The sequence below is a fragment of the Strix uralensis genome, chromosome 17, assembly GCF_047716275.1.
Source record: "Strix uralensis isolate ZFMK-TIS-50842 chromosome 17, bStrUra1, whole genome shotgun sequence".
Lineage (NCBI taxonomy): Eukaryota > Metazoa > Chordata > Aves > Strigiformes > Strigidae > Strix > Strix uralensis.
Genome location: NC_133988.1, coordinates 2,689,984 through 2,702,720, shown reverse-complemented (window position 1 = coordinate 2,702,720; position 12,737 = coordinate 2,689,984). Strand labels below are relative to the sequence as shown.

At 56.1% G+C, this 12,737-nt stretch overlaps 1 protein-coding gene across 1 annotated transcript in view; it reads left to right on the top strand.

The window, feature by feature from the left end:
* OSBP2 (oxysterol binding protein 2) overlaps window positions 1–12,737 on the top strand; it is a 129,320-nt gene that overhangs the window by 85,620 nt on the left and 30,963 nt on the right. Inside the window, 1 exon segment of the mRNA XM_074887534.1 lies at window positions 6,713–6,963. Within this exon segment, the coding sequence (XP_074743635.1) occupies window positions 6,713–6,963 (251 nt within the window).

Genomic DNA, 12,737 nt, shown 5'->3' with positions numbered 1-12,737 from the left:
TGGCTGATGGCACCTTACACGCAGGCTCAGCCCTAAACTTCGGCCTCGGAGCCACCTCTGGCCCAGGGTCCTGGCAGGCATCGCCTCGGAGGCGCTGGTACCGAGAGACAAGCTCTGCCCCGAGCAATCGGTGCGAGGCTTGGTTGTGGGAGGGAAAGGGGGATGCGTTCAAATATCTGGTGTCCCTGTGTGCCACCAATGGGCACGGGGAGGTTTCCAAGGGACACTGAGTTTGGGAAGGGCAGGAAACCTTGGGAGGATGCTGTGGAAGCTGCGCTGACTCATACAAGACACAAGAATGAAAGGAACCTTGCAATTTGTTGTCAAATATTTGCTGCCAGCCTTTCACGTTTATTTTCTTGGGTAGCTTTTGTTCGCTGTAGAAGAGCGACATGATTTCTTGCTAAATGTCTGTCTTTCATTATAAACGTGTCTTGTGGTGAGGAGCAGGGTGAGCTGAGGTGAAGCTCATGAGCTGGGCACCTCTTATTCCCCGAAGAGGTCCAGGGGCACCCGCATCCCAGCATGGGTGGGGGGTCCTGGGCTGGGCAGCCCCCCTGCCAACCTGCTGAACGTTTGCTGCTTTAGGGATGATCTTTCTTCTGTGGAGAGCAGATGGCAGAGCTGCTGCTGGCAGCACCAGCTGGCACCCGGCACAGAGAGGGACGGGGGTCAGGTAGCAGCACCGCTGTCCTTCACAGGAGGGGAATCCATCGCAGAGCCCCTTCCCTCTGCTGGGGGCAGCATGTGCTGGGCCTGCGTTGGAGGGTGGCATGGCTGGAAACCATGTGATAAAATAGTATTTGTGTCCTTGAAGGATCTTTCCTGTGTGAAGGGAGCAGGGATGCCTTCCTGGCTCCTGCAGAGCCTCCAAGCTTTTTGCTGGTTCCAGATACACAGCCCATGGTCCACCCTGGCCCTGCCCAGCTAGTGGGATGTTGGTTCAAGGTTTAATGTGATTTAGGAGCTGTTAGGAGGTAGCTTGGGCTTGGAGTGGGCAGAGGATCCAAATAAGCCAAACTGGTGAAAGCTGTAAGGGTGGCATCCAGAGGCAGTGAGCACAGAGCATCCTCCACCTTGGCACGTCCTCACCGCCCTGGTTCTGGCAATCTCTTCTTCATCCCCTGCTTGTGTTGGAAACCCCTGTTCCGAGCCATCGTGAAAACTCCTTTTGGGTTGGGACGCACTCGCTGCACTGGAAAACTGTGTCTGCTGTTGTCTGCTGGGCAGCGCTGGGGTGTCCGGGCGTTCCTCGCCGTCGGCCTCATGCAGTCCTTGCTCTGCCAGCTCTCCCGTCGCGGAGGGGCTGTGCTGGGCCAGCGAGGGATGCTGCACTGCCCTGCCTGGATTTTTCATCTCGTGTGTTGTGAAGCTTATGGCAAAACCTCGCAGATGTCCCCGGTGTGCTGTGCCCATGCTTTGCCCTCAACAGGTCTCTTCTGAGTTGGACCTATCAGCCATTGCCAGGGATGGAAAAGAATAGTTGGGAGTCATGTTTTCCCCCACTCTAGGTCCCAAGCATTTAGGAATATAAGTTTGTCCAGCTTCCAAGAGGTTTTGTGGTCTTGAATCACTGTGATTAGGAAACCTCCCGTTGGGGCAGCTGCTGAAGCCCCGGGTGATGCAGGTCTGCCAGGCAGGTTGCCGGTTTGCTTCTGGAAATTGCCCGTGGTCTTTGCCCTCTAATAGCCCTGAGGAGCCCTGGACATAGTCTCTGTGTGGGCATTTCCTGACCTTCAGGGTGTTTTACCAGCCTTAGCAAAGGAAAATACAGGTTTTTTTTCCTGGCTGAGTTGATACAAAGGAGGGATCCCCAGCACCGCAGTGTTTGGCCATGCTCCAAGCGAAGACCTCCAGGCGATGGCTTGTGGCTGTTTCACCTTTCTGGATGAGTAAATCCTTTATCCTCAGCCATGAGAATAAATGTTGCTGCTCTTCTTTCCTCCAGCACTTTATAAATTTTCAGCAGGAACCGTAGGAGTTGGTGGGTCTTGTGCTGTCGCAGCAAAGTGACTCCCCTGGACCATCCTCCCCCAGATGGGGAAACAAGGAGTTTTCCAGACCCTGATGACAATCCTGTCCCCACCCTCCCGGCTGTGCCGCAGGGACAAACGGGAATGTTCCTGTTGTGGTGGTTGTCCTGGTGATACCAGGAGACCAGCTGGGAAGCTGGGTGGAGATGGCGTGGAAGCAGCGCGCTTCCACTTGGATCTGGGGGCTGCTCTTACCTTCAGCCTGGGGGCTGAAGCTGGTGCAGATCTGAGAGGCTGCTGGTTCCCTGAGGAAACAGAAGGGTTTGTGTTTCTGCGTATTTGGGCTTTGGTCAGCTTTCCCTCAATTTCCCAGGAGAAAGAGGTACCGCAACGCTGGTCCTCACGCCTCCCTTCCTTGGGCTGGAGAGCAGTGTGCTGCCGGCAGCCCGGCGCTGGAGGATGCCGAAGCCTCCGGTGAGTGCTGTGTGTGGAGCAAGTGTGGAAGGACCGAGCGGAGGAAACCTGAGTGTAATTAAAAAAATAATAATGAGTGCACACACCGCTCTTCTGCCTGTGATGGTGGTCCCCGGGGGGCTGCAGTTGGCGTTTTCCTGGCCCTTTTAGGATGTTTTTCCCAGTGCTGCACCTGTAGGTGAAGCCAAGACCTCATTCAACCTCCCAGCTTTCCCAGAGCCAGGATTTCACAACTATGTCTGCAGTCAGAAAACCTCTAGGGAGAGAAATGAGTGACAAGTAGTTTCTGGGGACTCGATCAATCCTGCCTGGCCTGTGCTGGTGCTGTGAGGGCGGCAAGGAGCGAAGTATTTCAGTGCTGGGAGGTGTTTTGGCATTGACTGGGTTGGAAATGCATCTTCAGAGCCCATGTCCGTGCTTCGCCCTGGTGGGATGGCAGTGAGGTTGTTTGGGTGCTTTGTGCAATTGTTTCTGCTTTAATTTGCTCTGATGTGATGGTAGCTATGACATTGTGTTTCCTTCTTCCTGTGCTTTGAGATAATTACAGCAAATTATGTTGCTTGAGGTATTTTTATTTTATCATGAGAAACAGAAGCATGAAGCGGTCCAGGTCTCTGTATGTCCTGGGCACTGGGGCTGCGGGTGCAGAGGCAGGACCAGTGATGGGGATGAGCTTACCGGGGACGGGGAGAGGTAATGAGTTTTCCGTCCTCTGCGCTGGGTGTGCTTTCGCTCCCCAGACAGTGTTGCACATCGCTCCCCGTGGGTGCACCACGACCCTCGAGCCTTAAGATCCCATTTGAAGTCTCCAGCCTCAGCAGAAGGTCTGACACCCTGTTCCTCCATTTGCACAGGCAGGAGGAGAAAGGTGGGATCCTGCTGCCCACCCCACCAGCATCCTGGCACGGCCATGGAAGCAGCTTCGGGGCAGGCAGGGAGCCGGTGAGGGACGATCAGCTCAGCTAACTCAGCCTGAACAAGCAGCGTTACGACTGGCGTGGTCTGACCCAGGTGCCTTCCCCCTTTTTCCTGGGCTTTGAGGCGTTTATATAATTCTGCACAATGATAAAAAAAATGGGCCACGCTGCGTTCGTGCCTCCTGCCTCAAGCTGAGCACGCAGGCAGGGATCATTACCACAGCCTCGATAAATGGGCAGCGATGGGCAGGAAATAATGCCCTGGCAAAGGATGGAGCCTGTTCATCGCCCGCAGTGCCGTCCCTGTGTCGGAGCGTTTTAATGATGGGCAAAAATCCCTAGGCTCTGATCTGGGATTGCACCTGGGGAGGGTGATCCGGGCTTTGCTCTGGAAAGCACAGAGCACCGACAGCCCGTGGGAGCCAGGGCTTTGGGGTGGTCCCATGGCACTGCCCTGGGAAAAGGCATTTTATATAAGGAGAGAGGGGCAAAGAAATGAGAGGGAGAGATTTGGGGGTTAAATACTGCCTGGGGACAGGCCAGAGAGATGCTTCCTCCTGCTTGTCCTGATTTTTGCAGTTTTTGTAAACAGTTTGGGAAGTATTACCAATGTCTACAGAGAGAAAAATTGAAAATTTGGTTTGTCCCCTTGAGTCCCACGGAGGAAATGGTGTCTTTTGACATAATTAGTGGTGGTAGATGCCTGTCAATTGTCTGCGGTGAAAGCTGAGCTAGTGTGGTTGACTTCTGCTTCTGGTAGTTTTATAAAACATTATAATAGATTAAAATTGGCTGTTAAAGACCGGCCTTGTTAGCGATCAGATCCTGGATGCTATGGGGAGGTGGTTCCCATCTGCATTCATCTCGCCCAGCCCAGGAGAGGCTGGTGGGATGCTCATGGGGAGAGCACAGATGTGCTCCTGGAGAGAGCAAGGGGCTCCTGCGCCGGAGGAGGTGGCTGTGGCTGGGACGAGCTGTGTAAATGCCACCACCATCCTGTTCCCACCCTGTGTGCTGTATTTGATGGTGAAGGAGACTGTGAAAGGAGATGGATTCAAGCCTCTGCCCAAGATGGCCTTGGAAAGCCTCAGGGAGATGGCTCTGAGTAGCAGCAGCAGCAGCAGCATGGAGTCCCTCTCCCTGCGAGCATCTGGGCGCTGCAGGGTACAGTGTGCTCTGTCACTCGGATGCACCAGCTCAGGACAAAGACAATATTCAAAGCTCGGGGGGGATGTGTAGATGCTGCCGGGGACCCAGAGTGCTTTTGTGTGCCCCAGGGTGAAAGGCGCTGTGGAAATACTTGAAACATTTGAAACAAAGCAGACCTTGGGAAGGTTTTTATTACTTTCCTTACTGGTGGAAAAGTGGCTTAGATGTTCTTGCTAGATCTTCTGCAGTTGTCACGTACAACATGACCATGTCCTTTGCTGTGGCACCTTTCTGCACCTCCTGGGATGGAGCCTTTTGAATCCTGCATGTCCCCGTTCCCTTTCCCCTGCCTGTCACCTCTACTTGTGCCAGAGACTTCCCTGGTGCTGGGTGTGTTTCCAGAATGCTGGTCCCGTCCCTGAGAGCAGGGCTGGCCCCTGGCCATGCGGCTCTGGAGCTCCCCAGCCTGTCGGTGGGAGCCAGCTCTGCCCCCAGCACCTTGGCTAGCTGCTCATCTTCCTTGGGAAGGTCTCAGGTGGTTTCCTGTGGGTGCTGTGAATGCTGGCTCTGATAGCCCTTTGTCCTTGGTGGCCACAAGCTGCTTTATCTCCTCACGTTTGTCAGAGGTTTGTGTGCTGTGGGTGCTCAGGGCTGGGTTCCAACCAGACCAAATTGTTGCGTTGGGAGATGCTGCCCTGGTGCTCCATGAGCCACTCGCATTTTGCTCTGTGCCCTGGTTCCCAGCAGGGCTTTGATTTTCTTCTCCTTGGGCAGCTGGGGTAGATCCCGCTGTGTGGGACGAGCCTTGTCCGTGGGCTTTGCTTCCTTGTCCCATCACCTCCTCTCTGGGTAGCTGTGCTCTGCTGCTGCTTCGACTCCGGGTTGATGGTCCTTTTGTACTACCCAGGTTGCTCTGGCTCTTGCCTTAGAAGCACAGCTTTGGTACTGTTAAATGAAGGATGCTGTTTCTCTCATTGTCCTTAGCTGGCCCAAGAGCAGTGGAATTGGTATGAGCGATGGCTGAACATCACCGTCACTATCTACAGCATTTCAAAAGGTCTTATAAACGAGCCAGGAATAAAAAACAAACACCCACCTATCAGTGAATTACGGGCTTTTCTCCTTTCCTTGCAGCCCAGAAAGGGGATGTGCTGCACGCTCGTTACAGCTGAGGCATCCCCGAGGTCTGTGCTTTGCAGCATCCCGGTGTCACAGCCTGGCTGGCTTGGAGAACATCCTCACCCCCCTCCCCGGGCTCCCCCAGTCCTGGCAGTGAAGCTGCAGGCAGGTTTTGCTGGTCCCTCCCTCTTTTTAATCCAGAAGGAGATGATTGAGGGAGGGGAAATGAAGGGGCAGTTCCATGCTCTGCTGCCTTCGTGGTTTTTGGGTGCACCTGGAGAAACCTTGGCTAAACCTCGCACATAAGGATGGGGTGTGGACCCTGTGCAGGACCTGATCTGCTCTCGCTCTTTGTATTTGCTTTGGGCAACGCCGCCTCTCGGAGCTGCTCACCTCCTCTGCCTTCCCCGGGGGAGCGGTGGGATGATCTGAAGAAATGCTGCGTGGTACTTGCTGTTCCGTTTTGGGTCGGTTTTCTGGTTTTAAGTCACCCAAGTGGTCCGGAGTTGCAGGAATAACCATTTCTGCTGTACCTGAGATGCCGATCGTGGAGTTTTCTGCCCTCTGAAGATGTGGTGATGGTTTTGGGTAAAGGCTGTTACTCTCTGCTGTATCTTTAAGACCTTTCCCTTGGGTGAAATAGTTTACCCTGCCCAAAGCAGACCTTGCAGAGCCCCCGTGAGGTTCGCTCTCGGTGCTGGGGCACTGACACTGTGCCCGGCTCCCGTGGCTGCGTGTGGAACAGGGGAGGTTTGGCACGTGGCCCTTCCCTGGTGGCACCAGCACACCACCCCCTGTGCCACCCCCCGTTGCTCAGCCTTAGCAGCCCTGAGCCAAATCCCAGTAACCGCCACAGGAGCCCTTCGAACGCCTCCTCGGGGCTCTGGGTGATGTCCAGCATTGCTCCTCCGCACCACGCTCTGCTCCCGGAGGACGCGGTGACAATGACCCCAAGCCCTGGCAGAGCTGCCTGGGCGCGGGAGGAGGCAGGAGGTCCCCCTGCCCGCGGCGATGGCGGGTTAGTACGGTCCGGGGGTAACCATGGAAACTGTTTTTTTTTCTCCATCCCTCCCTTTGCAGATGACTCGGGCGACGAGGAGCCCGCCTCGCAGTCAGACAAGAGCGAGCTGCACAGCACGTTGAAAACCCTCTCGAGTAAGCTGGAGGATCTGAGCACTTGCAATGACCTGATCGCGAAGCACGGGGCGGCCCTGCAGCGCTCGCTCAGCGAGCTGGAGAACCTGAAGCTGCCGGCCGAGAGCGGTGAGAAGATCAAGGCGGTGAACGAACGAGCCACGCTCTTCCGCATCACCTCCAATGCTATGATCAACGTAAGTGCTGCCGGCCCAGGCACCGCGTTAGCGAGGAGATGGAGAGGGAAGTGCTTTTTTTCCTCTTCTTCCATCGTCCTTCTTCCCTCTGGCACGGCCCCGTTCCGTCCCCGTGCACTGGCTTTCTGCAAGAGCCGTGCGTTGGCGCGGGGCTGGGGCACGGCCGGGGGCTCGATGCCGGCTCGGGGCCGGCTCAGCGGCGAGGGGATGGGAAGTTGGGAAGATGCAGCCTGGGAAGCGGGCACGGGCGTGTGTAACCCCCCGAGACGCAGGTCTGCTACCTCCTTACAGCGTGCTTTCTGGGGAGGCTGCTCCGAAATGGGCCGTTCTGGATGTAAAGCCAGGTAATGCAGATGTTTGGAGTGTAAAGGGGCTTTCAGCTGTTCCTGGGGGTGGCTTTCTGGCTGGCACAGCAATTCAGAGCCCGTTGTCCGCTGCGGATTCAGACCCACGTCCCCACATCACTCACATCCTCATGGACTTCCATGAAGCTGCCCTTGTTTTACACGACTGGGGGATTTAACCCCCTTAGGGTCCGACAGCTGTCTTGTGCCGGCTGTGCTCTCCCGGACCGGTTGGTTGGAGGTCGTGAAGCATGTGCCAGCACCGGCGCTGCTCCCTGCCTTGTGCAGCGTGATGGTGCTTTCTGATTATTGTTTGAACAGGTTCTGTTTGGGGTGTAGATCTGCCTCCATCGCAGTGAGACAGCCCTTCCTGGGGAGCTTTATTTTCCTTGGGGAGTGCTGGGGAGGAGAAGAGAGAGCAAAACTAAATAAAATATTCAAAGCAAAAAAACCCAACCAACCCAAAAGCCTAACAGACCTGGAATAATATATGAAGGCAGAGCTCAGGGAATTGTGAATGGAGCAGTGCTGTTGCTGTGCTGTCCCAGCCCTGAACAAAAGGAGGTCGTGTGTTGTTTTATGTGAGCTTTTAAAAAATAATAATAATCCACAGCGGGAGCCGGAGAGCACTCAGGAGCCCTGCGTTCACAGCATCCTCCCTCTTCCAGCTCACAGGATTTTGTAGCCACGGGGAGAAAGGGCTTCCTGAGATGGTGTCTTGCATTTTGGAGCAGCTTTGGGGGTGCCTGTGCAGCGCTTTCCCTGCGGAGAGTTTGTTGAAGTTTTTGGAGCGGGGATGGCAGCGTGTCGTGAGTAGTGCAGGGTGATGGCGGAGCCCTCGGTGCTGCCGGGGGCGGTGGGGGTTTGCTGTTAGAAGGCAGACTGGTGATGGGATGCGGGCAGGGAGTTGCTGGGGAGAAGATTTCTCCAGCAGCCTTTTGGGATGGGACGGGCAGAGCAATATTCGCTGTGGGCAGGCTAGAGAGTTGTGGTGCTTGTGACATGATAAAAACTTGAGCAAGGCTGTCTGAACAGTGGGAAATAGCACAAAAACTGTTGTGCAGGGAGAAAACGGCAGAAACATGGTTTGTGCAAAACACCGAGTGGGTAAGAGGGCCCAAGTAGGGAGCGAGGGACGTGTTTTCAGGTGCATGTCAGAGATCTGTTTTTAACAGCATCCTTTTGCACTTCAGCTCGTGGCTGAGCGTCTTGAGGAGATGTCTGAAGCAGGACAGGAGCGGAGTGGCAGCTCCGGAGGAGTGGTTGCAGCTCTCCCAGCTTGCTGATGAGCCTGTCATTTCAGGGGGAGATGATGGAGCTGTGGGCAAGGGGATGCTGACTCCTAGGAAGCAGCAATGCTTTGAGGGGGATGGATTAGAAAGGCAGGAGGAAGGTGAGCAGGGCAGGATCGTGGGGGCTGGGAGGGAGGGGTACCAACAGCCTGACCACCTACCGTGGTGGGCTGGTGCTCCCAGCTATGCTGCCTTTTCCTGCCCAGATCCCTTTTTGTGCCTTGATTTATCTTTTCAACATGGGGCTGCTGCGTGGATCCTGCCCGGGGAGTCTCTCATGGGCTGGGGGGATGGCTCTGTGCAGTGCAAAGATCCCGAAATCTGTGTTGAAACATGAAACATTGCTACAGGGAAGCACATGGAGTCAAGCCATCTCCTGGCAGTAGGTGAAAACACACCCTGCTCCTGCCCACCTCAGTCCTCGCAGGCTTCTCAGGGCCACGCATCGCACGGGAGCACAGGATGCTTTTGACGGACTGGTAGTTCCTTGCAGGAGAAATTAAACCACTCTTGCTTGCCAGCTTTTCCCCAGAGAGGTCCCAGCCGGCAGCGATGGGCTGGTGCCAGCATGCGGATGCTCTGTGTCCACGCTCTGCCCTGACCCCAGCACCAAACCTTGCTGATCCGCTCTGCCCAGCATGGCCAAATCCTGCCTCCGAGGGCATCACCTCTGCCTGTGCAGCAGAGATTGGCTTTTGCAGGAGGTGCTGTGGCTCACGCCCGTGCCTTGGCTGGCTGGAGATGGTGACATGCAGTGCTGCTCGTTCGTCGCTGACGTCGTGCTGCGTTCGCTTCTTTTTCGGTTGCATCCCTGAGCAGTTTCGAGGGGTTTGGACCTGCGAGCTGCTGGCCTGTGACCAACCCTCAGGAGCCGTATGCCCCTGACCGCTTCCCGAGCTGTGCTGGGCTCACAGGAGCAGTCCCAGGCTCTGCGCTTGGGTCCTGTTCCTGGCTGGGACCTGTGCAGCCAGCGTGCCCTGGCCGGTGGGCAAGGGACAGAGCAGAGCTGGGCTTTGCTGCCTGCAGCGGGAAGGGATGGATGCTCCGAGGGGCCGGCGCTTGCAGTTTCCGTCCAGCTGCCTGTGATCCGATTATGTAAATGTCCCCGGAGCCGCGGGGAGCGGCAGCAAGCAAGTAGAAATAAATAAACATATATGTAAAAGAAAGAGCTTTGCTGTGAAGGTGACCTCCTCGCTGAGTGCTCTGGGTGCTTCTGGAGATCGGGAGGAGAAAGCAGCTCGGGCTGCCCCTGCGCGAGGGATGCTTGGGATGACGGAGGAAGGTTTGGGCAGAGGCAGAGAGGGACGTGCTGGACCTTTGCATTACAGGTGAGGATCTGAAACATGGAGGGACTGACTGTTGCAGGGCTTAAATTTAAGCCCAGACATCTGCGAGCGACCAGTTCGCTCTGCTCCCGTCCGAAATCTTGGAAATCTCGTAACTCCACACCGGGTGAGACTCGCAGCAGAGTTCAGCCTTTCCAGGACCAAGACGCCCCATGTCAGCAGGTCTGTGTGGAGCGACGAGGAGGAGACACAGAAAAGCAAGTTGCAATCTTGTCGCGAGGGAGGAGTGGGAGGTACGTAAAAATAAGAAGCAACAAATTAAAGGAATAATGAGAGGCACGGAGATGAAGAACACTGTGCTGAATTGTGTAGACTCGTCCAAGGAGCCGGGAAAGCTCCTGTCTCATAATTTAGCAGCAGACAGCAGGCAGGAAGGCCGTGTGGACACGCTGAGGAAGCCAGTTTGGGCGTCAGGAAGAGCTCACAGTGCTGTGGGTGTTGCTAGAAATAGGCTTTTAAAGGGAATGGGATTTGCTACAGTGAAGCTTGGAGGTGGCCGAACGGCGTGCGAGCGTGCAATAGCTGCGCTCTTCTTTTGGCTTGTTTTGTGCTTCCTTAAGGGATGTGAGCATGGAGAGCAGCAGGGCTTGGGCTTGGCCGTGCATCACTCCTGGGTTAGTTTGCATTTTTCCTTGAGGTTTATGAGGAGCTGAGGTGGAGGAAGGCTCTGCCAGGCCAGCACAGCCTGGGCAAGGAGGGCTGAGAGAGGCTGCTGGGGCAGGGATGCGGTGCTGGGTAGGAGATGCTGAGCAGGCAGGATTTCGTGAGGAGGGAGCCCTGTGTGGGCTGGTGTGGAGCAGACGGTCCTGGGGACCCGAAGTGCTCCACGCCCGCTCTTATGAGAGACCACCGTGCTGGTGGCCACCCAAGCCCATCATGCAGAGGGTGCCGGCACCCGCTTTAAGGCAGAGTGACTTCCTCACTTGGGTTTTCCTTTCCCACGGGAATGGACCTGTCTGGAGCACCAGTGCCCCAAGGCATCAGCAAAGAGCATCCTCCGACTCTCTGAACCTGCAGGGAGGGTTTTTAAGTAGGTGAAACACAGTGCTTGAACCAGAAGTGAGACCAGTAACAGTATGTGCTGCTTGTGCCCCGGGGAAGGCAGCTGCAGGCAGTTTGTTTAAGCCTCTCTGGGATGCCCAGCAGCATCCCAGGGGCTGCACCCTCCATCCCCCTCAGCGTATCTCCTTGTGGAGCCCTCTGGGGCCGTGCTCCGGCTCAGCAGCCGTTATGGGGTGGCCTTGTGCCACGTGCTGGTGGCTTGAGAAGCCAACCTCTTCCCGTGGTCACGCTCCGCTCCTGGAGACTCAGAGAGGCATCTGCCCCGGGGAGGCATCTGCCAGCGGGCACTGTGAGTGGGTTTGCAGAGGGTCTGAGTGCTGGAGTTGGGGGGCGGTTACAGCTGCTCACACAGTTTATTTGGAGACCTCATGGGTGCCTGTGCCGGAGCGAGCTACCTGGGCAAAAGATGTGCTTCCCCAGAGCTGCTGCTCTGCCTTCCCGTGTCCCAGCTTCACTGCTGTTTTTGTGAAGGGCTGAGCCTCCTCTGCCCCCATGGGGATGCTGCTGTGATTAATCTGTACTCCTAAAATTGTTTCCTATTAAACTGGACTGATGTTGAGTGTGTGCTCGGGGCGACACCAGGTTCACCAGAGCGGGTGTGTAATTTCGAATGAGTTATTTTGGTTATAGCTGAACTGCCACATGTGTCTGTGTGTGCTTGCCAAGCTGCCTAAAGCTGGTAGAAAAGAGAGTCCCTGGGTTCTCCTCCCCGGGACTCAGATGCCCGAGTGACTGTGTGGTCGGGGCGATGCTGCTGCTGCAAACGTGGCTGGGTCCCGGTGCAGAGCCGGCTGCCAGCGTGGGTGGGGGTGTGATGCCGTCCCTCGGGGTCCCCAAGCCTGTCATGACACAGGCAGGAGAATGGACCCAACCTCTGCCTGCGCAGCGCTCCCAGCAGCTGGGACAGAGATATGCAGCAGGGAGGGAACAGCAGCCTGCTGGGCTGCTCCCAGTTCACCCCAGTACAGCCAGTGGGGCTGGAGGAGCTCCCCACCCTGTGCATCCTCATAGTGCAGGGGTTAATTCAGGCACTGCAGCGAGCAAGCTCCAGCTTCAGCTCCTGGATTTGCTTCATTAGTGGCAGGGATTGCCCCCAGCTGCCCTCAGTGGCCCCAAGCTGATGCTCTGCTGCCTAAAATCAGAGAAAAACCTTGCAGTGGGGCAGGGTTTCTCTTCCCTGGGACTGTTGCAATGGTGATCGCGCAGGAGGAGCTTGTTCTCGCCTGTAACACAGCCTCTGTTAATTATCTGTGCTGCGCTAACGACACGCGCACTAATCAGCGCATTGAAAACCATGTCACTGACCCAGAAAACCCCCGGCCTCGGGATTAAGTCTCTAACCCAATGCTAATCCTCGTCGGATGAGAGGGCTGCAGCGAGGGGTCCGTGTGTCCTGGGCGTTTTTGCTGTGGATGCGCCGTGCTGATGCATAAATAACTGGTGGGTGCTTTGCTGTTCCCTGGGGGAGGTGGTGGAGGGTGACGGGTGTCCCTGGGGTCCGTCCTTGCCTGCACGTCTGCCAGAGTGGGGCTGGGGTCCAGGGGAGCGGAGGTGCGGAGCCCTGTCCCTGCACTCGGAGCTCCTGCAACTTCCCCTGGAGCATCCTTTATTGCTTTTTAAATTTAGAGGTTTCAGGGTATGTCTGATCAGATCTGTCCAGACAGGCAGTGCCTTCCTCCGGCTCCCCTCATCATCATCAATCCCCATGGGTTCCTGAGTCCTTCCGGCCA